At 51.3% G+C, this 25,186-nt stretch overlaps 1 protein-coding gene across 5 annotated transcripts in view; it reads left to right on the top strand.

The window, feature by feature from the left end:
* The window catches only part of EFR3B (EFR3 homolog B), a 100,487-nt gene extending 75,997 nt beyond the window's left edge, over positions 1-24,490 (top strand). For 4 of the 5 annotated variants that reach the window (XM_084829529.1, XM_084829528.1, XM_084829527.1 and 1 more), the window contains 13 exons: positions 4,508-4,619; positions 5,762-5,813; positions 6,448-6,620; positions 7,584-7,659; positions 10,440-10,601; positions 12,462-12,593; positions 13,616-13,683; positions 13,915-14,042; positions 16,747-16,838; positions 17,906-17,954; positions 18,333-18,439; positions 19,147-19,196; positions 21,221-24,490. In XM_084829529.1, the coding sequence (XP_084685655.1) occupies positions 4,508-4,619; positions 5,762-5,813; positions 6,448-6,620; positions 7,584-7,659; positions 10,440-10,601; positions 12,462-12,593; positions 13,616-13,683; positions 13,915-14,042; positions 16,747-16,838; positions 17,906-17,954; positions 18,333-18,439; positions 19,147-19,196; positions 21,221-21,326 (1,307 nt within the window). In that variant the 3' untranslated portion in view covers positions 21,327-24,490. The remainder of the gene's footprint in view (positions 1-4,507; positions 4,620-5,761; positions 5,814-6,447; positions 6,621-7,583; positions 7,660-10,439; positions 10,602-12,461; positions 12,594-13,615; positions 13,684-13,914; positions 14,043-16,746; positions 16,839-17,905; positions 17,955-18,332; positions 18,440-19,146; positions 19,197-21,220) is intronic. The other variant, XM_084829530.1, reaches the window with a different exon arrangement.
* Positions 24,491-25,186: the final 696 nt, after the last annotated feature.

Below are 25,186 nucleotides of genomic sequence, written 5' to 3'. Positions count from 1 at the left end.
CTAGGGCGAAGACAGGGGCCCTGATTCTAGAGCAGGTTGCCAACATACATTCAGGGCAAGAGTAGCCGTTGCTCTCCAGGAAGCGCTGGGGGTGGGAGGGAGCAACGGTTCTGGATGTTTGCAGCACTTAAACATCACCCTCAAAGAGGAAATGCATCACGCAAAGGAGAGCAGAGATTTGCATAACATTTGCATATGCTAATGTATATGTCTACATCAGTGGAGGCTGTCAGCTCAGCTGTCAGTGGGGCGGTGAATCACCAGCTCCATGCCTTGGATGGCTCTTCTAGAGTTCTGACTGGTTCTGACCCAAACCGGGAGGGGATTCACCGCCCCACGGACATCAGAACCACCAGCCCCTACTGGTACAAATGCACAGTTGCACATCATTGCTAAAATTTAAATAGAAATCGAACCCTGGCCTTGCAGCTGTGGCACCTGTGTACGGGGGCCAACCATGGCTCCATCCAGGCCACGTGAGTAGACAATCCCTGTAGTACAGTGGGGTAGAGCAGAGGTGGGGAACCTCTTCCAGCCTGAATTCAATTTCGGAGAAGCTCTTGGGGGCCGCATTCCATTGGTGGGTGGGGCCAAAAGGGGGCCAAGGATACCAGCATATTTTAGCTTAAAGTTCTTCCTGCCACTGACAAAGCCTTAGGAGAGACATTTCAACCTTTTAGAATGGAGGAAAACTGTGCAAAAGCCAGAAAACTACCAAATTATGGGTGGTCAGGGTAGGGATGTACCCATCTGTGTTTCACAGATTGTCAGGCGCCTTCCGTTCCACAGTCCGGCCATCGACGGAATTGGATTTTCTTTTAGTTCCCAAATTTGTGCAAATGTACACTTGCACAAATGCACACATGCAAAAATGGTCAAAATCCCCCAAAATGTGCATTTCCACACTTTAGCCTATGGGGAAATGCACATTTTTGGCTGTTTTTTTCATATTTTTCAACAGCGAAATTTATGCAAAACCGGGAAAGTTAGAAAACGGTCCACAAGTCAGCAGAATCCACCCAATAGGGGGAAAACTGGTCCACTGTGGAATCCACTGGTTGGTGTCATCAAAATCTGAACACATTTTGTCCCACTGTGGATTTATCCAACGTCCCTAGTTGGGGGAAAGGGGGTGGGCCTAGGGGACGGGGAAGGAGCCCTCTGGGGAATCCTGAAGAGCTGTATTTGGCCCGCCGGACAGCCAGATTTGGCCCACGGGTCTGAGGTCCAACACCCCTGGAGTAGTGTGTCCAGCTGCAAAAATGGAGCAAGGGGTTGGTTTCCTGGTACTGCACACCTGTTGACCTTAAGAGGATCAGACTGCACCTTCCTTTCTTCTGCATATCAGTCTCCGCCCTTGGTTGGCTCATGGCTCTGCTGATGCAAAGCGCTTGGGCTCAGTCGGTTGGCTTTAGGACCAGGCTCCTGGGTCCCTGCACCTACCTGCCCCCTCCAGTTAGACCCTTGCAGGGGGCTTCTTTGTCCAACAAGGCCACCTCTCTGCTCCCTCAGTTTGCGCTGGCATATGCTAAAGTAGGACCGTGGTTGGTGCAAGGGTTCCACTGGTGCTGGGATTGGGAGCCCCGAGCCTGTGCTGCGCTGCTTTCAGCATCCAGCACTGAACCAATAAAACATGAGCCTGGTTCTGCCAGGACGTTTCTCCCCTGGAAGTGAAAGGCATCCCCACCCGCCCCTCTCCTCTCTCTCGTAAATCCTGCCTATGTGCTCATTCTGCACAGGTGAAAGGACTGTCCTGAACGTGCCCACGGGGCCCCTTCATTTTTACCCCAAATCCTTTACGGCAGGGGCATTGAACCTCAGGCCTGGAGGCCAAATCTGGTCTGCCCAGGATCCTAACTGGATCCTCTGGGGTTTCCCAGAAGGCCACTTCCCCTTCCCTGGCCCCACCCCCTCTCTCCCAACCATCAATCATTTGGTGGTTTCCCAGCTTTGGTGCAGTTTTCTCCCCATTCTAAAAGGTGGAAATGCCGCTCCTAAGGCTCCCTAACTGGCAGGAAGAGCTTTCAGCTACGATAGGCTGGTGAGTTTGGCCCTGCCCTTTTGCTTTTGGCCCCACCCACCAGTGACATGCGGCCCTCAAACGCGTCTCTGAAATGGAATGCAGCCCCAGGGCTGGAGGAGGATCAACACCCCTGCTTCAGGGCTTAGTTTTGGTACTAAAAGGGGGCCTGGTGACTCAGCCCCGGCTCATCTTAAACCCAGATGCCCAGACTCAAACCTGAGTCCATATTCCCCGATCCTTGGCATTTTGCAGTGGTGCAGTGGAAGCGTGGTGCAGTTCCCTCACTGGTGAGGGAAACGCCTTCTGGGCTCGCTCAGCAGAACAGTCCTCATTATCTACGTGTCCCAAGGTTGAGCAGCATAAAAACAGGTTCTGGGGTGGAGTTGTAACAAGAAGAAACGAGCGGGATGGATGCTGTTCCATTGGAGGGAGATCAGACGGAGGAAAAAGCAAACGCCTGCAGAGCTGGCTCCCTGCGGCACATGGCCAGCAGAGGTCAGGAGACTCAGGGGTGATGTTGCCGGCAGAGTGAGAGGGAAGGCCGGAAAAGAGATGCCTGTTCTGTCCATATGGTCCTTTGACATGCGGGGAGGAAAAGGGGATCCTCTTAGTTTTTAAGCAGACAGCTTTTGCAGGCTGGAAGAGACTGTGAGTGCCAAGGAATTAAAAGAGACCTTCTCCAGCAAGTCTGCCTGCTGGGGGTTGAATGTCAGAACATCAGGAGAGCCCTGCTGGATCAGGCCAAGGGTCCATCTAGCGCAGCATTCTCTTCACACATTGGCCAGCCAGCTGCCCACGGAAACCCACGAGCAGGGCAGGGGTGCAAGAGCGCCCTCCTGCCCAGGTTCCCCAGCAACAGGTGTACCTAGGCTCACTGCCTCTGGCCCTGGAGGGAGCACATGGCCATCAGGACTGACAGCCACTCATAGCCTCCTCCTCTTCCAGGAGGGTGTCCAGCCCTCTCTTGAAGCCATCCAAAGCAGCAGCCATCCCCACGCCCTGTGGCAGCAAATTCCATGGTCTCGCCGTGCACTGGTAGAGCACGTGCTCCCGCTCCTCACCTTCATTTGGCCATGCAGATCTGTCCATCTAGCTGGGCGTTTTCTGCTCCTGGGAAAAAAAGAGTGTGTGATGGGGGGGGGGAATTGGGACCATTGTGGAAGTAATCCAGAGTTGTGTTGTTTTGAGTCTCTCTACGAGCACCTGCTTTCCTACCCCACCCCAGTTTTAATCCATCCAACGTACAAGCTATATTCCTTAGTGAAGTTCCTTCCAGCGGTGCATTATGTTCTAAACTTAGAATTTTTTAAAAGCAGATTGGCCTGAAAGTAGCCTCTCCAAGCCTTGCACCCTCCAGATGTGTTCGATTGCAGCTCCCATGGCTATGCTGTCTGGGAATGATGGGAGTTGCAGTCCAAAACATCTGCAGGTTAGGGAAGACCAGTATAAGGGCGTTTATTGCCTCTCCGTTGCATTTTACTGCGCTGAGCAAGGCACATGCTGACAAAGCCAGTGAGAAAAACTATGCATGAAGAGCCCTGCTGGGTCAGACCAAGGCTTGTTTGTTAATTAATTCTGTTTCTAAACCACCCATTAACCCATGTTCTCTGTGCGGTATGCAACGCCCTAATACAAAGCAATGAATAAAAACAGCACATCATAAAACCAAGATATAATCAGCGGCAAAGAGTAAAAACACGACAGCATACAAAACCACATTAAAACCAGCAGCAATAAAAGTGCAGTGATCTAAAAGCACTCAAAACGGTTCTTAAAATGCTTGGGAAAACAAAACAGTCCTCACCCGGTGCTGAAAAGAACGCAACGTAGGTGCCAGGAGAGCCTCTCTGGGAAGCTTATTCCACAGGGCCATCACTTAAAAGGCCCTCTCCTTAATGGGGGAGGGGGGCACCCAGAGAAGGGCCTCGAAAGACCACCTCAGGGTCTGGAGTGGTATATACAGGAGAAGCTTGTCTTTCATGCAGCCTGGCCCCAAGCTGTTTAGGGCTTTAAAGGCTAAAAGCAACTTGTGGGGAGCCCATAATTAGGACTCGGAGACAACTGCTGTACCTAGCAGCTGATATTCAGAAGCGTGCAGCATCCGGTCCTGGAGGTTCCATTGAGTTGTTTTGGCCAGTCACTGTTGACAGACCTCCTCCTCCTCCATGAATTTGTTCAATTCCCTTTTAAAAACATCTCAGCCAGTAGCCCTCTTGAAAGAAGCTAGTCACCCCGAAACACAGTGGTTTCTTTCTTCGACAGAAATTGGGGTCAGGATCATCCCTGCTCCTTCTGACACTGCAGAGGGGTTGGCTGGGGTGGGGGGTTGCTCCTCACCCTAGGGAACACGTCAGTGTCTTGGGGAACCACTGTCCTGCACTGCCTGCTTAAGAAAGATTCCCTCTCCCCTCCTTGGGCTCCCGTGCCCCCTCTGTGCCCCCCGCTCGACTGCCTTGCATGCTCTCCTGCTCTGTCTTTCCCCAGGTTCCTTTGCCAGCACCCTGCCCACCTATCAGAGGTCGGAGGTCATGCTCTTTATCATGAGCAAAGTCCCGCTCCCTTCTCTGCACCACCCTCTAGACACGGGCAAGGCTGGGTGAGGACAAATACTTTTTTTCTTCGTCTTTCTCTCCCCTTTTCTTCTTTTCTGTTCTTTTTTCTTGCTCCCTCTTCTCCCTCCCCTTTAAAAAAATCTTAATGAAAAGGGAACTTTTTACTGTTTGGTGTCTTAAGTGTCACAATGCAAAAAAGAGGGGGGAGACGTGGTCTTGCAGGGCTCCCTGCACTGTCCAAAGATGTTTCTGCATCTGTGCTCATCTCCTGGTACATTGCGTATGCACAGTGCCTCCAGCCGAGAGCTCCATGCACACACACCCATTGGCGCTCACATGCCCTTGGGCTTCCTGCTCGTTACCTTTAAGGCTGAGGCATCTCTGCATTCACACCCCTCTCTTTATGCAGAGCTGTTCCCTCCATTGAAGTGGAAGGGGAAGTCCCAGTGCCATCCAGGTACCTGTTGGAGAGTAGAGGAAACGGTTAAGTCCCATGGAAGTGACTTCTGGGAAGGCCTTTTAGCATCTTTGCAGTGGGTGCTTCTAGGATTAGCCAGAGTGGCGGCAAGCAGAAAGCGCCTCACTGAAGAAGGATTTGCAGCAAAATATGGGGGGACGATGACAGTATTTCCCTAGACTTCGTGGCATGGGCTCAGTTGCTCCCCAGGGCGTTGTAAGCCTTCCAAGAGTGCAGGAGAGGCCACGGGAAGGCACCCCTGCTGAAGGCACTGTCTGGTCTCCATTCCTCCCTGTACCTCGTTCCCACCAAGAAGGTGGCCTTGTTGACTCTTTCTCCACCTTGCCACGCAGTCACAGCAGGCTCTAACCTCCCACAATCTGTGGCTGGAATAAATGCAGTTTTGTTTTCCTGATACATCCACACAAGAGTGTCTGCAGAATTTGTACTGTTTGCTTGTTTGTTGCGTTGAGCTGTATCCAATGGTGGCCTTCCACTTTTGGAAGGGGACCGCTGGAAGAACAGATTTCCGCCCCCCCAGCTCTGTTCTGGAGGGTTGGGGACTTCTGGAGCAGATTTGGGGGGTCGGGGAGGAGAGGACAGTGGTCCTGTCATGCGAGTGTGGGCCCCAACCCATTGCATACGCAGCATTGCTTCCAGCAGATGAATTCTGTTGTCCCTCTTCACTAATTTGATTTTGCTTTAGTTTTGAGTTGTATCTTCCTTTAGGGAGAACAGGAACCGCCTGACACAAGTCATGCTGCTGAAATCGCTCCTGCAGGTATGCAGCTCAGGTCCTTCGTTTCACATGTGCCTTTGCAGGGGACAAATGGCAGCTTTGCGGGGAGTGGTGTGACTTGAAGGCTCCAGGGCAAATCATGCCTTTGGGGCATCCCAGGGCTTGCTCCTTGGCCTGGAAGGGACTAAAGGGGCTCCAGGGAAGGCTCCATTCCCTGGCTGCCAGCTCTTCAGCACCGTGGCTGCCTAAGGATTAGCAGCAGGCCAAGAATAAGCACCCCCTTCCCCCTCCGCACTTGTGGATCTACAGCTACGGAGATCACAGCAAATTTGAAGTGGAGGGCGCAGGGCACCGCTCATGCAGCCCATACTTCGGTACGGCTGTAGCCACATGCTGCGTCCCTGAACATTTGTGAGCAAATGGCGACTTCCAGAAAGAAGCTGATCTAGCTCCAATCTGTGGCAGCTGACCATCCACTCTTTCAGCCTTCCCCAACCTGGCCCCCTCCAGGTGCCTTGGGACTGCAAGTCCCATCATTCCCAGCCAGCATGGCAGTTGGGAGTTGTAGCCCAACACAACTGGAAGGGACAGATGTTGGGGAGGTGGATCTATTGTGTGTGTTGCAACCAAACCCTGAGACACGGAGTAATGGGGGCGACTTCTGTGGAACCTGCAGGTTTCCACCGGATTCCAGTGCGGTAACATGCTGACAGCTCTTCCCAGCTCCTTCTTGGACAGGCTCCTGTCGGCGGCTTTGATGGAGGATGCGGAGATCCGCCTCTTCGTCCTCCAGATCCTCATCAGCTTCATCGACCGCCACGGGAACAAGCACAAATTCCAGGCGATCAGGTGTGCAGGCCTCGCCTTTCATTTGGGGCGGGGGGGAACATGGACTGACCTTGGGGGCTCTCAAGGCCAAGAGCAATGAGAGGACCCTCAACCGCCCAGCACGACGGTTGCCTGCACACTCCTTCCACGGTCACACTGACGGTTCATTTACTACATCCTCCTGGATGGGTTCCCAGTCACTGGCGCAGAGACCCTCTTCAATTTCTCCGTTCCAATTTATGTGTTTGAAAGAGGGCCGCATTTGAATAGTCTCACGTTTCAATTTTTGGATTGCATATAGCTGTTCTGGTGGGTAGAAATATTTTGCAAAAAGCATGTTGTCCAAGCACTTTTTTTCCCTTTCTCCCCTAATACTGTCCGGTGCAATAGTTTCCCTTGGCCGTGGTGACAGCTGCTTCCTGGATCAGCCATGTGAGCGATTCTGCCAATCAGGGATCACATCGTAAGCATGGTGCCATCGTGGCATTGTGTAACCAATCTGATTGGCTATGTTAGCCTTGCCCTTCCTGGAGCCCTCCAGATGTGTTGGACTGGAACTCCCATAATTCCCAGCCAGCATGGCTGAGGCTCAACATGTCTGGAAGCCATCAGTTTGAGGAAGGGTGGGCAAGTGAGAGTGCAGGCAATGGGAACACACAGATGCATGTTTCTCAGGGTGTGCTGCAAAACCTTTTGTGATGGGCAGCCGTTTTTACTGTCAATAACTTCAGTGAAAAATTGCAAGTGTTTCAGCTCAGCTTTAACTTGCAATATTTTCTACCCTTCCCTTCCAAGGGTCTCATGATATAATTTGCTGGTTACCTCCTCTGATTCAGAACGTCGCAGTAGTTTTATTACGGGTCTGAAGTGCTCCTGATAACTGCTAAAGATGTGGGGGGAGGTTCTCTCCTTACTCCCACCTTTGTTGTGATTTGCATCCTTATCCCCCCCCCTTTTTTCATCCCTTGTCATCTTTCTGCACAGCACCCTCAGCGATATCTCCATCCTGAACCTGAAAGTGGACAAGTGTTCACGCCAGGATACTGTCTTCATGAAGAAGGTAAAGGCAGGTGCTCAGGGGCATGCAAAGAACTTGTGGCCGGCAAGTGGGGGTTGGCTAGCTGGTCATCAGCACTCATTGGAGAAAGATCAGTGGAGTTATAGTGAATGGTAAGCTGAGCTTGATTCCGCAGGGTAGGCCTGCATCTCTGGGTAGCATCCACAGGATAGCCCTTGCCAACAACAGGCAGTATCCAACGGTGTCATTCCGCAAACTCAGCCCTAGCGGAGCTCTGTCAAAACTTTCTGTGGCACAAGCGGTTGCACATTATGTTTGCACAACCACTTATGCAAGCAGTCGTGCAACTGGGTGCACAGCGGGTTGCACAAGAGTTATGCACAACGGGCTGCATAAGCATAATGCACAGCCACTGGCACAACCACACTTGTGCAAATGTAGTTTTAGTGGGGTTCTCCTCTTGTGCATAGTTCGCAACCTGGTTTCCGCTAGCACAACGTCATTTGCGCTGATGGAATGGCACAGTTGGAATTTGCCCATTAGTGATATAATCCTGAGGCTCATCTCTGTATTGGGGAGGCCACTTCTCAGGTTGGTTCTGGGGCTGCAATTCCAGATCAGGGTTGACCGCTCAGAAAGCATTCGGAGAAGGACATCGAAAGATGCTGACAGCCCACCTTACCATTAGGGGAGCACTCGGCCATCCATGAAGTCACTCCAGGAAGGTACTGCTCAGAGCTGCCTTCCCCCAACTGGCCATGGCTGGGAATGATGGGAGTTGCATTCCAACACATCTGGAGGGCTAGCTGGGGGGGCTGTTTTAACAAGTGCCTGGAGGTACAGTGGCTGCAGGAGCCTCAGCTTGCCTGTTCCTTTTCTTTTTTGACCCCAGTCCATCTTTTTTCTTTCATCTCGTTAGATTGTGAGACTCCTGCTCAGAGCCTGGCATAGGTGTTTAATTTTTGTACAGTGCCTGGATGTCTCATGTGCTTCATAAATCATCCTCATAATCGTTCTTTAAAAAGCGAGTTAGAGCCTTTTTTGCTTAATCTTGCTTCCCCTCAGGGTTGGAGTTTTAACTGGCTCCTCCTGCCTTTTACAGATTCCATTTCTACTGAAATAGTCATTTTGGCTGACTGTGATGTTGCTTTTAATTAGGGTAATGTTTAAATCGACAGTGCACTGGTTTTGTGCATTACACATTTAAATGTGGGGGGGGGTCTTGACTTTACACAACACAGAATGAAGTTATGGAACCCGCTGCTACAAGATGTGGTGAAGACCACCGATTTAAGCGGCTTGAAAAGGAGATTAGAAAAATACATGGAGGAGGAAAGGCAGCAGAGGCTATTAGCCAGGGCAGCTAAATGAAATCTCCCAGGATCAGAGCCAGTGTGCAGCTCTCGGCTGATCTAGAAACAGGGGTTGATGTACTTTGCTGGCCCGCTCCCTTTCCTGACCCTCTGTCCTGGCTGACACACATTTATTGGGGGTCTAGAAACCTGAATCCTTTGAGGAATGGTTAAAAGAGCTGAGTATATTTTAGCCCAGAGCAAAGGCGATCACCGAGAGACATGATAGCAGTCTTCAGATATCTGAAATGCTCTCATGCAGAAGACAGAGCGGATGTGTTCCATGTTGCTCCAGAGTAAAGGACTAGAACCGGGTGGAAATTGCAGGGAGGCAGATTCTGGCTAAAGATTAGGAGAAACGTCCTAACAGTACGAGCTGTTCAACAGTGGACCGGGCCACCTCCAGGGTGGCGAGCTCTCCTTCGCTCAGATGGCCGTCTGTCAGAGATGCTGTAGCCACACCCTGCATTGAGCAGGGGTATGGATTAGATTATCTCCAAGGTCCCTTCCAACGCTCTGATTCTATAACAAGAGAATTGGATGGAAACATGTAAGGCAGCCTTCCCCAACTTCCAGATGTTTGGGGCTTCAATTCCCATCAGCCCCAGCCAGCATTAGCCAATGGTCAAGAATGCTGGGAGCTGTAAAAAACATCACGAGTGCACCAAGGTGGGGAAGGTTGGTGCAAGGAAACACAGAAAACTGCCTTACCCTGATCCGACTACTTGTCCCTCTAGCCCAGGATTGCCTGCTCTGACCGGCGGCTGCACTCCAGAGAAGGGGCTTCTGTGGTGGCCCAGTGGTAGAGCCCCTGCTTTGCATGCAGAGGGCCCCAGGGTTTGATGGTCCCAGGATCCCTGGCAGCATTTCCAGGGAGGGCTTGAAAAACTCCTGCCTGAAACCCTGGATAGCTGCGGCTGCCAGTCAGTGTCAACAATGCTGGGCAAGATGGTCTGGTTCAGTAGAAGGGAGTTTCCTCTGTTCTGATGTCTTTCCCATCAGCTGCTCCCTGAGGCCCTTTTAACTGGAGATGCCGGGGATTGAACCTGGGACTTTCTGCATGCAAAGCAGGGCCTCTGCCACTGATCTGTGGCACCCTCCTTGTGTTCTCAGGAGAAATTGTTGTTTTTATTTTTTATTTATTACATTTTGATACTGTCCAATAGCTGAGGCTCTCTGGCAGTTCACAATTAAAACCATAAAACGCAACTTCACAAGACATAATATAAAACTTTTAAAAGTACATCATAAAACCAAGTAAGTTTAAAAGTACCACATAAAACCAGCAGCAGTTACAGCCCAGGGGAAGCCTGTGCAAAAAGGTGTGTTTTCAGGAGGCATTTAAAAGATGCTACATTTTCTGCCTCCCGAAATGCCCTACCTGGCCGTGGTGAAGTACCTGAGAAGCACTGCATGTGAAGCCCCTTGGCGCGGCCTCCATCCCAGCCCGCTGCTCCTCTGTCTCCACAGCACGCACAGCAGCTGTACCGGCACATGTACCTGACTTGCAAGGAGGAGAGCAACGGGCGGGCGCACTACGAGGCACTCTACGGCCTGCTGGCCCTCATCAGCATTGAGCTGGCCAACGAGGAGGTGGTGGTGGACCTCATCCGGCTGGCGCTGGCCATGCAGGTAGGTGTGGGCTGGCAGCTCTTCCAAGCCACCCCGTGTCTTTGTGGGGAGCCTGTGGCTTCCTTTGTAGGAGTGGGTGGAGGGGGCCAGAAAGGAGCGCCAAGGGGGATGCAGGTCACTGGGGCAGTGTCTGACCTCAGGTGGCAAATTGCAGACCCTGAACCCAGATCCTGTATCGCAGGGGTGTGGAGCCTCAGGCCTGTGGGCCAAATCTGCATCCCTGGTGCCCCCAGGAGGCCCCACCCGCTCCCCTGGGCCCCACCCGGTTTCCCCTGACCCACAGTTGTTTGGTGGTGTCCCAGCTTCTGCCTGCTTTCGCCCCACTCTCAAGGGCTGAGATGCCCCTTCTGAGGCTTCGGGCAGCACAGTTACTGGCAGCAAAAGCTCTAAGCTAAAGCATGCGGCTGTTCTTTGGCATTTAGGTGCTGCCCCTTTTGTCTTCTGCCCTTGGGCTGAAAGAGCTTCAACACCCATGTGCAGAAGGCTGATTTTCATGTGGTTACTGCTAGCAGTGCCGTTAGTTGCATGTGCCATTAATTGCCACATCCAATTCACGTTTGCACCCCACATCCGGGGCATTCTGGACATGAAAATTGGTTCATGGGCCGATAGCTTTAGTGCCACTGTGGTCAGATAAGCAAATGGTGTTTGTTTTTTTGCAGTTCCTTCCAACCCAGGCATTGTCCTAAAAGTAAATGAACAAACACGCATGCATCCACCTATGGACCTGTCTTCACCATCCTCTTCCAGAAAAGCCTTTGAGGTTTTGGACACTTCCATATACTTAAGTATATAACAGGAGGGTACATCTGTGCCCCGTCCCCCCTTCAAAACAGGGCAGGACTGTTCTAGTTATCGCAGGCGGAAGACGTCTGCTTGCCCTGTGAACTGGATCCAAGGGTCAGCACTCCCAAACACGCAACAGCAAGAGGGGTCATGTCATGTCATGTCATGGAGATGTGTTAGCTCAGAACCACAAATCCAGCCAAGGAAGGGGGCATCTCTCCTTTGCCCCCAGCAGTTAGGAGACTGAACTCTGGTCCTTGTTCTGCCAGATCACCCAAGCACCCTGAGGGAGAGCTTGGTGGGTGACTGTTCGCAACTCTGAGTAGTCCGCCTCCATCCATGTAAACGGCCTTCCCCAAACTGTCACCCTGCAGATATGTGTGGAACTCCAAGTCCCATTGTCCCCAGCAAGCATGGCCATGTAGTCTGACTCATCTGGAGGGGAACAGGTTGGGGAACGCTGGTCTACCAAGTGCATCCTTCTCTTTGAAACCCATGTCTGGAACTCAGCTTGTTGCAAGAGAAAAGTAGTGTTGGGGTGGGGGGAGTGGAAAGAGGGGTAAGTGTGCATGCACACACGCGCGCACACACACACACGTGTCTCCAGCCCCTCTTCAGCTCCAGAGCTGATTTTCTTTCTCCTAGCAGTGGCTGCGCTGGTTTTGTGTGATGTGTAGTTTCACCCTGGGTCGGTCACTGCGAGTAACTATTAGTTCCATCCCTGTTTCTTTTAATCCACCCTGCCTCTTACTGTCAGTTGGCCTTCAGTAATAACACATCATGCCATCCCGACCAAGAAAACCAAACAGCCAAACCAGCTGACAGAGACAAAGAATATGATGAGAACTGGGGGGTTTCAGAGAATTCCCATCTGTTAAAAAGAACGCCTTTTTAACAGCCAGCCTCCTGATGCTTTCAACTACAACCCCCATCATTCCTGACCATTGACTTTGCAGGCTGAGGCTAATGGGAATTGAAGTCCAAAAGCCGCTGGAGGGTGCCAGCTTGGGGAAGCCTGATCTGGGGAGACGGCGCTGGCGCTCAGGATCCGTTATGTGCCGATCCTCTTTGCAGGAGCTGGCCCAGGTCAACGAGGATAACCTGCCGCTCTACAACCGCTGTGCGTTGTATGCGCTTGGAGCCGCCTACCTGAACCTGATCAGCCAGCTGACCACCGTGCCTGCCTTCTGCCAGCACATCCATGAGGTTTGCCGCTTGGCCTGGACTTCGTTCATCTGGCCCTGGTCTGCTTTTTTCTCATGCCGCCTCTGAACGTGGCGATTCCTCTTGTATGTGGCTCTTTCCCAGTCGCTTGCTAGGAGCAAAGCCCGGGACGTTTCCTGAAAAGTGGGGCCACCGCTGATCTGTGTCTCTGCTTCCCTCATCTCCCGACAAGCTTGTGATGTGGCCTTGTCGCCTCATTCCCCACTCCTGCACTCCTTCCTTGGCTGCTGCGTGCGGAGGAAGGGGTGCAGAACTGCTGAACACATCCATTCTCGCCGAGACATTTCCAACATATCCAGGGGAGAGGTGCCTCCAGCAGCAGTGGCCATCCTTTGTGAAGATGGTGGAGCTGGATCTTGAATGGGCCACATTGAGAGCTTGGATGGTGGAAAGCCCAGCCAGCAAAGCCTTGCCTTTTTTGAGAGCCAGTGAGGTTTAGTGGTTCGGGTATCGGACTCGGACTGGGGTGACACAGGTTCTAGTCCCCTCTGAGCTATGAAGCTCACCGGGTAACGTCCGGCCAGTCACTGACTCGGGCTAACTGACCTCACAGGGTTGTTGTGTGGAGAGGAGGAGGAGAGTTATGTGTGCCCCCATGGGCTCCTTGCAAGAGGAAAAAAGGCAGAATATCAGTGAATTAATTATCCCAGTAGCGCTGGTTGTCAGTTGCCTAGATAGTAACGCCCTCTCTGCTTCCAATTCTTCACTTGTGTCTCTCTTGGCCTCGCACTGGTGAACTGGCTGCCTCCAGAAATATCCAGGCATTGAAAGGGCAGCTTGTACTGGTGAAGTCATGAGTGGCTCCACCTAGCGGTGGGCACATCACTCGCTTGATCTTGCCTCTGCCAGGTGTCCAGATAGCCTAGCCCTTAAGCCCATCAGTAGGTGCCAGGCGGGACCTCCAGAGGTGTCGCAAGCCTCTGATCGCCGGGTGCTGAGGGCCGCCTGCCAAGGCTGGGTGCTCTCCGTTGGCTGAGTGAGTCTTCCCTCTTTTCCCTCCCCAGGTCATCGAGATGAGGCAGAAGGAGGCCCCCTACCTGCTCCCCGAAGGCGTGTTTGCAGAGAAGCCCAGGTAAGAGAGCCCCCGTGCACCTCGAAGCTGCCGCCTTGGAATGCCGGTGTCTCCTGATGACCACGGGTGATCACCACTGAACCAGTTTGCTCCCTTCACCTCACCTGGTGCTCACTCCCTGTCCTGCAGCCCTGGCTTTGCCACGTCCTTCCTCCGCTGGAGAGAAGCAGCTAAGCTGCACAGATTGGCCTGGGGATCACCTCTCACTGCTTCTCATATCCCCTCTTGCAGGCTGTCGAGAAACCTGGACCGCCTCGGCTCCGAGATCCTCTTCCGGCAAAGCAAGATCAGCGAGGTGCTGGGTGGGAGCGGCTACAATTCGGACAGGCTCAGCACTCCTTACATCCCCCAGCTGACAGGTATGAGGGCTGTGCTCGCCATGATTGCAGGGCAGGGAAAACAGCTCGGCCCAGGGCTCACCTGCCTGAGGATGCTGGCTTTAACTTTTTAAGGAGCGTCCCTAGCCCTTCATGGCTGCAAAGGTTTGCTCCAGGGTCTGTGGGCTGCAAGAAGCCTAGAGGGTGTCTGGATGAGATTTCATCAATCAGTCATCAGGGCTTAAGTGCCCAGCGTAGTTCTTCAGGACTGGCAGAACCAGAATGAATTAGAATGCAAAGCAGCAAAAACTGCAGCATAAATTATGCAAATGTCCTGAGTTTGCATAATTGACTCAGCTGTGTGTGGTGCAGAATTTGGGGACAGAGCATTATCTTTAACACTTACACACAGCACTAGCCGTTGGATTTTTCCTCTTGCCCTCACTAGCTGACCCCTCAGAATTCCCAGGAATTCTCCCTGGGAAAATTCTGGAGCAGACGATAAAGCAATCCATCTGTAAGCACCTTGAAAACAATGCAGTGATTACTCGAAGCCAACATGGATTTGTCAAGAACAAATCCTGCCAGATGAATCTGATCTCATTTTTTGATCAAGTAACCTCCCTTGTGGACCGTGGGAATGCTGTAGACATCATATTCCTTGATTTCAGCAAAGCTTTCGACAAAGTGCCCCATGATATCCTGATGAGCAAACTAGCTCAAAGTGGGCTAGATGAAACAACGGTCCGGTGGATCCACAGTTGGCTACAGAATCGGACTCAATGACTGCTTATCAATGGGATCTTCTCAAACTGGGGAGAGGTAACAAGCGGGGTACCGCAGGGCTCAGTCCTGGGCTCAGTGCTCTTCAACATTTTTACTAATGACTTGGAGGAGGAGGTGCAGGGAATGCTGATCAAATTTGCAGATGACACAAAATTGGGCAGGATAGCTAATACTTTGGAAGACAGAAACAAAATTCAAAGTGAGCTTGATAGACTGGAGTGCAGGGCAGAAAACAACAGAATGACATTTCATAGGGATAAATGCCAAGTTCTGCACCTAGGAAAAAGAAACCAAATGCACAGTTACAAGATGGGGAGTACGTGGCTCAACAACACTACAAGCGAGAAGGGTCTTGGAATTGTTGTTGATCACAAGCTGAATATGAGCCAACAATGTGATGTGGCTGCAAAAAAGGCCAATGCTCTTTTGGGCTGCATGAATAGAAGCATAGCTTCCAAATCCCGGGAAGTCTTAGTTCCCCTCTACTCAGCACTGGTTAGGACTCATCTGGAGTACTGTGTCCAGTTCTGGGTGCCACACTTTAAGGAGGATGCAGACAAACTGGAGAGTGTTCAGAGGAGGGCAATGAAGATGATCAGGGGACTGGAAAGAAAGCCCTATGAGGAGAGACTGAAAGAACTGGGCCTGTTTAGCCTGGAGAAGAGAAGACTGAGGGGAGATAGGATAGCGCTCTTCAAGTACTTGAAAGGTTGTCTCAAAGAGGAAGGCCAGGATCTCTTCTCCATCCTCCCAGAGTGCAGGACACGGAAGAATGGGCTCAAGTTACAGGAAGCCAGATTCCGGCTGAACATCAGGAGAAACTTCCTGACTGTTAGAGCAATGGAACCAATTCCCTAGGGAGGTGGTGGGTTCTCCCACACTGGAGGTGTTCAAGACGAGGCTGGACAGCCACCTGTCAGGGATGCTCTGATTTGGATTCCTGCATTGAGCAGGGGGTTGGACTCGATGGCCTTGTAGGCCTCTTCCAACCCTACTATTCTATGATTCTATGATTTTCTGGCTACGCTTTTCTATGACCCTGTGGGCTACAGTCCCAAGGAGACATGTTAAACATCATAACCAAGCCCCTGGGCCTCAAGAACGGTGTGTTGCTGCTGTGCAGAATTTCTTGTATGGGGGATTCCCCCTGACAGATCTGTGAATTGGCAAGTATTAGAAATACCACTGTGCCTTTGGAAGCAACAGGTACAAGCCCACACATAGGAGGCAATTTACGCATTTGCTTGGTAAAATGGCACATCTCACCTCTCAAATAAAAGCCCATTTAAATCTGGTGGGGAAGAATATAGTCGACGGGGGCTTATTTTGCCAAGCGAGGAGTCATTTTGAAAACAGAATATGTGCTGAATTGGCAACAGTAAGGGACTGAACTGTTATGTAATTACCCATTAAAGTAGAGAAGCATGTCTTTAGACCAGCCTTCTCCAATCTGGTTCCTACCAGATGACTTGGATTGCGTCTCCCAGCATTCCTGACCATTGGCCATGCTGGCTAGGGCACCCTGGGAGTGGTAGTCCGGCACATCTGGAGAGCACCTAGTTGCAGTAGACCTCTTTGGGTTGGTGGGCACATTTGGAATTTTGAGAGGGTGTCATGGACGCTCTCACAACATAAAACTTACAATAAAAAATTGAACAGAACGTGGCAGCCATGGGGTCAGGTTGCCTTTTCATAACATGGTGGGCATGGCCAGTCACACAGCATTCGTTTCCAGAAAGGCAACTGGTAAGACTAAAAGACAATAACTCGCCCAAGAACCTAAGTACAAGGCGGGGGCGGAGGGGCTGAGCTTCAACTGGCAATATGATTCTAGATAGAAAGCCAGGAAAAAAGAGCTCCCCTGAGCAAATCCTTACGAATGCCCTGAAATGTCTGCTTCCTAGCTGTGGGGAAGACTGCACTGTAGATCAATTCTTTATTTCCCCCCACCCCTTTTCAGATGAAGATAGACTGTCGAAGAGAAAGAGCATTGGGGAAACCATCTCCCTGCAGGTCGAAGTGGAGTCCAGAAATAGCCCTGAAAAAGAGGAGGTATGGCAGTTCCAGGGTGTCCAGTGTTGTGGGTGGACATACAAACATGCTGAATGAGAAGGGGGAGCCGGGGAGCCCAGCACCATCCAATAAAGCCCTCTCCCCACCCGCCTTTTTGAGATGCTGTTTTAACTTACATCTGCCTTAGTGCAGACTATTTTAAGGGCTCAACTAGACACATGGGGGGCCACTACCGAGAAGGCCCTGTCTCTCATGACCACTAACCTAATTGCTTTTACAGGCAGACCCACAAGCAAGGCCTCCGATGCTGATCTCAGAAAATGGGCAGGTTGGCATGGACAAAGGGGGTCCTTCAAGTAACCTGGACCCAAACGGTTTAGGGCTTTAAAAGCCAATACCAGCACTTTAAATTGGGCACAGAAATACACCGCCAACCAGTGCAACTGGTATGATATTGGTGTCACATGATCCAACCACCTAGCACCTACCAGTACTCAAGCGGCCGCATTTTGTACCAGTCGAAGTTATTTATTTATTTGATTTGATTTAAAATGATTTTTCAGCTGCTTTTAAGGGTGGAACCTTCTCTACTCAAGATGGTGTAGAAGATAAAAGCAATACAAAACTATGCAAAATACAGTCGATGAGCATAAATAAAAGTTCAATTAAAATGCTATAAAACGGATAATACCAATATTTTACTGTTATTAGTATTATTACTAATATTAGTAATAATAATAATGTTGAGCAATATTAGTATTGCTAAACAGTATATACAGCTTCCAAACCACCGATAAAAGCAGCCCCACGTGGAGTGTATTACAGTGATCCAGCCTGGGTGTCACTAGAGCATCTGTAACGTCAGATCCGTCCTCTCCAGATAGCTTCACGGTCGTAGTTCTTACTAGCACACTACAAGGCTGATTGGCTGATATGTGTTTCTCCCCGCGCCAGTCATTATGTATGCATTCTTTGACGACGGTTCTGTCTGCTTCTGAAGTGGGATCTCTACCTGAACTGCTTTTCAGGTCTTCAGAGAGCTGCTTCCTAATGTTTTCCTTCTTCTCCTGTCATGCCACCCTCCCCACCCACCCACCCCCAAATAGAGAGTGCCTGCCGAAGAGATCACTTATGAGACGCTGAAGAAAGCGATTGGTAAGTATCTTTGTGGAGCAGAGGTAAAGCCGGCTGCCATTCCAGTTTTCATGCCACAGGATGTATAGTAGGAAGGGAGGATTGAGACCGCACGATCCACTTGAGACGCCGACTCTTTCAGCCTCTGGTTCCCCACCCCCACCAAGTGTATGCATGTCCCAGAAGAAATGCAGAACACTCAGAAGTTGGCTGGGATCCCGCAAAGCTGTGGCAAGCCCTGCTCCCAATGCCACACAGATCTCTGCACCCCCCAACCTGCAGGCACCAACCTGCTTGGGGTGCAGGCCCAGACGCCGAGAGCACAGCTCCTGGGCCTTATTCTAATCCTGCCGCGTCCCCGCCAATCCGGCCCGTCCTCTCCTCTCCCTCTCTCCTTAGTAGACAGCGTGGCCGTGGAGGAACAGGAGCGGGAGAGGAGGCGGCAGGTGGTGGAGAAATTCCAGAAAGCCCCCTTTGAAGAAATCGCCGCTCACTGCGGTGCCCGGGTGAGTGAGGCTTTTCTGTCTTTCCCAGTGATGAGTGAGTCTGTTAGAGAGGGTGCCAAAGGCCTGGAGCATCAGGCGTGCTGGAATTCCCCTGCGGAGGAGCCCCAGGTGGCTAAAAGCAGAAGCCCCGCGCTTAATGCCGAGGATTGCCTCCCAGGTTTGAGGGGCTCCTGGGCAAGACTGGGCCCCTCCCCCTGCTGCCCTGCCAGCCAACCCAGACCTGGTTTGGGCTTGCTTTACCTGAGCGGCTCCTCTTCTTTTCTGACTTCGATTACCAGTGTGTTGAACCAATCAGATGCTGCCTTTTGCGCACCTCTCCAGTGCCCACATTGGCTGTGCAGCCCAGAGGCAGCACCTGACTGGGTCAGCACACTGCTAAACAAAGCTGGGAAAGGCAAACGGTGCCATTTCCGCATGGCGTGCCACGGGGCTGCAGCCTTGACTGGCCCCCGCCACGGCACTTCCTTTTCAGCAGCACGGGGGAGGAGGCGCTGCTGCCTGCAGCCCGCTGCCTGGGGGCCCTCGCAGGCCGTACGTCCCCAGACCTGTGCCCAGTGTTCCGGCCCCAGTGGCACGTCTGAGAATGCTACAAAGCCACAGCGCAGCATCCTGCAGCTGCTTAGAGACCGTGGTCTTCCTCGCAGCGCGTGCACGGGCTGGCATTGCCTGTACAGTGCTGACAGCCATTGTTGTTCTCCTCGCTGCAGGCGACGCTACTCCAGAGCAAGCTCAACCAGATATTTGAGATCACTATACGGTAAGGGGACGTGACGCATTCGAGGAGAAGAGACATTGGGCATATGCAGGCAGAAGCTACCCATGGGCAGTTGGTGGCCCAGTAGAGCAGAAAAGTCAGCGATCGTGACCCAGTGACGAGGAGCTCTTCTGTGCCCTAGAGACTGCATTCCCCGTCTCTCTTGCCAGGTGGTGGGTGGAGAGGTACCACCCAGACCCCGTGGACAGGACAAACAGCACAACCGTGGCATTCTCTGCTCACGGCCACTAGCAGAGATGGCTCTCAATGGGGATTAGACAAGAGTCATGGAGGATGAGGCTCTCCACGGCTCCCCATCACGCTGGCTACGCGCCACATCCAGCATCAGAGACTGCCTGCCTCTGGATCCAGGTGCCAGGGCACCACAACAGGAGGGGGGGCTACCCTGCTTGGCTCACGGGCATCTGGTGGCCACTGTGGGGGACGTGCTGCTGGCCTTGACAGGCCTTTGGTCTGATCCAGCAGCCGGGCTCCTCGTAGGTCCTTCTGGGGGCATCCCAGTGTCTGGACAGGTGCACAGATAGCAGATGCGAAGGAGCAAACGGAAAGGAACCGTACGAATTGCCCTGCAGGATCAGGCCAGTGGCCCATCTGGCTCCGCATTCGGGCTACCAGCAGCAACCACGAGAGGCCTCATGGGCCTGCAAGCATGGTGTGATGGCGGCACCCTCTGGCAGCTTTCCCCAGCCTGGCGTGCTGGGCTGCAACTCCCGTCCTGCATTGGAGACATGGGGGCGGGGGGGCATCAGCCCTGCAGAAAGGCCTCCCGCATGGAGGCTCCACCACCCTCAGCTGCCAGCCCTAGCAGCCATTTCAGCAGGTTGTACAGAGGGAGAGGGGAGGGGGGAGCCGGGCCCTTCCACCAACCCTGCTGGAAGACGACTGACTTTTTCCTCTTCCCTCCATTCCTTTTTCCTTCTGTGTCGTGTCTTTTTATTGTATTTTGAAATTTATTTTTACATTTATATCCCGCCTTTTTTCGTCTTGCAAGGAACCCAGGGTGGCTTACATGGCCCTCCTCCCCTCCATTTTATCCTCACGACAACCCTGCAAGGTCAGTTAGGCTGAGAGTCAGTGAGTGGCCCAAAGTCACCCAGTGGGCTTCATGGCCAAGCGGGGACTGGAACCCGGATCCCCTGAGTCCCAGTCCAAAACTCTAACCACTACTCCACACTGGCTCCCCAGTCTTGTTTTAGTGGTTATATACGTACATGGCTCCAGAAGCCTTTTTGGCTGAGGAGCAGGATAAAAATAAGATTAATAAATAAATCCATCCTATTGGGAATGATGGGAGTTGTAGTCCAACACATTTGAAGGGCCCCTTTCTTGATAGTTACTGCCGCGTCCAGTAGGAAAGAGTTCCACCACTCGCTTAATCAGGTTTCCTCAAAAAGCAGCGTTGTACTGAAACCAGCCTCCATACTCACAAGCATCCCAGGAAATCTGTCCTTCATGCCTCCTTCTGCACAAAGCTTAGAATACGAAACTCAGTATCAGAATTGGGGTGGGAGGGGTTCCCTGTTCCGTGCCAAGTAATGTCCGTGATTTAGTGCTCTTGGCCGGCTTCCTAGCCTTTTGATGAGGCTGGGGAGGATCACGTCCTGCCTAAACCCCATTAAAATTATAACTGCAAAATTTCAAATAGACTGTAAAATCCAATAATAAAACGGTCACTACAGCACCAGAACACAGATAAAACACTTGCCTACAGCCCAAAAGTCTGTACAGATATTTACGCCTTTCACTGGCGCCTGACGGACAGCAGTGTGGGGGAATCCCTACTGCAAGGGAGTTTGCCAGTCAGAGTGCCACCACCGAGAAGGCTCTGCCATATGTAGCAACCCCACGGCCACATTCCTCAAGGAATTGCATGCTGGCACATTTAGTGTGCAGGATGGTTGCCATTTTGTATTCTTTGTTTCAGGCACCTAAATGGTTTTGGCCAGTCCTCCTCCCGCCCCCACACACACTGCTGAGCATCCTCTTGTCCTTTCTCTTTGTTGCAGACCTCCCCCGAGCCCCTCAGGCACCATCACTGCTGCTTACGGCCAACCGCAGAGCCATTCCATCCCGGTGTACGAGATGAAGTTCCCGGACCTCTGTGTGTACTGAGAACCCAACGGCATGCCAGGACAACAGCCATGCACAGAATTGCCCAGGACCATGTAGAATGCTGCCATGCCCCCCTGCATGAGCCAGAGCGGGGCTTTGGGGAGGGGGCCATTGACCCACCTTCCAGTCAAGAGGGACAGAGGGGCATCCCTGAGAATCCACACACTTCAGTTGTCCTTCGTTTCTCTCCCTTCTTTGTGCTCAACACATTTTCTGTCATGCCAAAAGCCGCATCCAGAAAACCTTTTACAGACAGTGGGAAGGAGGTGGGGAGGTGGTTCTGGCTTCCCTTTTTTAGAAGCTGTTTTAGAAGTTTTGAAGGGTTGAATGTTTTCTCTCTCCAGTGGAAGCGTGTGTTGATAATCCATTGCAGAAAGTAAATTTATTCTCTGTGTGTCTGCCTCTCATTTCTGCTTGTCATTCCTTGTCCAGAATACTTCCCTAGCAGAAAAAAAGTGTGTGAGGGAGTATCTTTTATTTGTAATGTAAGTTTTGGAATTTTCTAGTTTTTTGGTTTAAAAAAATGCATGACTCCACAGAAGTAAATATAACACTTTGAAGCAACTTAAAAATAAAATACTTGGTTCGAAAAAAGGTATAGATCCTGTTCAGATGTCACACTAAGCCATGTTGGTTAGGAGTTTGGAGCTAACCATCGTGGCTTAGCGTGGCATCTGAATGGGGGTCAGAACCAACCAGCTGAACAACCATTTAATAGCTGAACAACCATTTCTTTCCTCTGCCTTTTACTATGCATGTAGCTGAAGAAAGCCTTTTTGTTGTTTTCAGCATCCCTCGCTAACCTCAGCTCGTTCTCCGCTTTAGCCTTCCTGACGCCATCCCTGCAATTCTGTGCTACCTGCCTGTACTCTTCCTTTGTTACTTGGCCTTCTTTCCACTTCCTATATGTGTCCTTTTTTGTTTTCAGGTCATCCCTAAGCTTTTTGTGAAGCCACATTGGCTTCTTCTGTTGTCTTCCACCTTTTCTTCTTGTTGGAATTGTTTGTGATTGTGCTTTGAGAATTTCCTTTTTTAAAAGTTCCCACCCATCTTGGACTCCTTTTCTCGTTAGCGTCGCTTGCCATGGGACCTTCCTGATCATTGTTCTGAGTTTATGAAAATCAGCTTTCCTAAAATCCAGGGTACGCGTTTGACTACACTCGGCTTTTGCTTCCCTTAGAACCAAGAACTCAAGTACAACATGGTCACTTTCCCCCAGAGTTCCTGTAACTGCTACTTTATCCACTAAGTCATCTCTGTTGATTAGGATCAAGTCAAGGATAGCCGATCCTCTAGTTCCTTCCTCTACTTTCTGTAGGAGGAAGTTATCCGCCACACAAGTCAGGAATTTCCTGGATGGGCCATGTTTTGCAGAATTTGTCTCCCAACAAATATCGGGGAAATTGAAGTCCCCCATTACTACTACATCATGCTTCCTTAAAACATTGGCTATTTGCTTTTCAAAAGTTTCATCCTCGTCTTCTCCTTGGTTGGGTGGCCGGTAGTAGACTCCGACCACCAGGTTCCTTTTATTCTTTGCTCCATTTATTTCAACCCAGATGGGGCTACCAAGCTCCTCCTCCTGTATTTCTGTGCAGAGATATGTATTTTTCACATACAGTGCAACCCCACCTCCCTTTCTGTTCCTCCTGTTCTTTTTGAACAAGTTATATCCTTCAACTGCTGTATTCCAGTCATGAGAGTCATCCCACCAAGTCTCAGTTATACCTATCAAGTCATAATTTCCCTCCTGTATTAAGAGTTCAAGTTCGTTCTGTTTGTTTCCCATACTCTGGGCATTAGTATATAGACATCGAAGACCATGTGCTTCATAGTCTGGCTTTCTTCCTACATATGTCTGAAGACTATTATTGGGCGCTATCAGAGCTGTTCTCTCCATTGCAGTGCATGCACCTACGTCCATCGTTACCCCCAACGTTACATCTCCCTTCCCCGTAGGATTCAGTTTAAAGCCCTCCTGATGAAGTTCTTCATGCTGTGGCCAAACACATTCTTCCCAGCCTTTGTGAGGTGCAACCCATCCCTAGCCAACAGCCCATCTTCCAGGAAGTATAGCCCGTGGTCCCAGAATCCAAATCTCTCTCGTCGGCACCACCTTCGTAGCCAGTCATTCACCCGGAGTATTTTTCGTTCCCTTTCTATCCCTCTTCTAACTACTGGAAGGATGGATGAGAAAACTATCTGGGCCCCACAGTTCTTGAGTTTCCTTCCCAAAGCTTCAAAGTCTGACGTGATCTCTTTGTAGCTCCGCTTGGCGGTATCATTTGTTCCCACATGGATGAGAAGAAAGGGATACCTGTCAGTGGGCTTTATGAGTGCAGGCAACCTTTCAGTCACGTCTCTAATCTGTCCTCCCGGGAGACAACATACCTGGCGAGTCCATGGGTCTTCGCGACATACTTGGGTCTCGATCCCACGCAGCAAGGAGTCTCCCACTACTACCACTCTTCTCTTCTTCTTCTTGTAGGCCTGGGTTTCATCGCCTCTGTTTGACTGACCTTTAGCCTCTTGCTCACTCTCATGCAGGTTCCCCTGTGATTCTTCCTCTGCAGGCTGTCCTCCAGTCTCATCCGCAAGTACCTGGAATCGGTTCCACAGCTCCACTGCTTCCACTGGTGCAGAGTGGCGTCTAGTTCTTCTTCTCCTAACTGTCACCCTTTTCCACGGAGTATCCTCTATTCCATTTTTCTTCACCTCAGCATTTCCCACTGCCTCATCTTGCTGTTGCTCTTCAAGCTTCTGGTCTGCCCTTTGCTGCTGTAGTTCCCCCATTCTGTCCAAGAACTCTTCGTGTTCTCTTATTCCCCGGAGGGTCGACAGTCGCCGCTCCAGTCCACTTACTTTTTCCTCCAGCAGCGTGATCAACTTGCACTTGTTGCAGGTGTCGGCCATGTTGTTCTCAGGCAAGAAAACAAACATTGCACACACCTTGCAGGTCACCACCACTGGAGAGTCTTGTCCTTCCATAGCCTCTTTTCCCTTTTTGTGTCTAGCTTTGTGATTGTTCTAGACTAGCCTGTGCCTGCTCCTCTACTCAGTAGAGGTTAAAAGCAGAGTCCCACTGGTGTGGAAGTGTGTGTTACAAGACAAATAAATGAAAAAAAGTTAGTAAAAAAAAAAAAAATGTTAGGGGCCTCCCCCTTGACCTCCCCTGCCGAACTCCCCTGGCCAACTCCTGTTTGCTCCCCCCGTTCGCTCGCTCTGGTCGCTCGCTCTCTGGGAGCTTGCCTGCTTCTGTAGTCCTTGGACCAGCTGGAGCACCTTGCTCTGCTCTGCTCTGCTCTGCTCAGCTGGGAGGCAGGAAACAGACTGAAGCTTCCCGCCCAGTCAGCTGCTGGGAGTACTCAGGCCACACACATACCCCAATTCAGTTGGAGCTCTCAGAAGCACCTGGTGAGCTCACAGCCACTCAGAAGGATAAAAGGGCAGCGCCCTGGGCTTCCTGCAGCCCACTTACCTCTTAGCCTCTGTCTCCTTTGTCTCTTCTACCACTGCAACTCCCCTGGCCAACTCCTGTTTGCTCCCCCTGTTCGCTGGCTCTCTGGGAGCTTGCCTGCTTCTGTAGTCCCTGGACCAGCTGGAGCAGCTTGCTCTGCTCTGCTCAGCTGGGAGGCGGGAAACAGACTAAATGCATATGCACGTTTTAGCAATATGTGGCAATTATGCACATATGCGTAAATGCACATTTTAGTGATATGGCAATTTTGGCACAATTTTCCGCCATTTTTATTTATTTATTGCTTATTTCTGTAAGGGGAACAGAAAGAAGGAAGAAAATGGCCGCCAACAGCCTTCCACAGCACCACTCCTGTAATGGCCATGTGAGACGCACAGGCTGC

The sequence above is a fragment of the Heloderma suspectum genome, chromosome 1 (genome assembly GCF_057233095.1).
Source record: "Heloderma suspectum isolate Gila_16-S chromosome 1, 16-S_ref, whole genome shotgun sequence".
NCBI classification, from domain to species: Eukaryota; Metazoa; Chordata; class Lepidosauria; order Squamata; family Helodermatidae; genus Heloderma; species Heloderma suspectum.
This window is presented reverse-complemented; position numbering and strand designations above follow the sequence as displayed.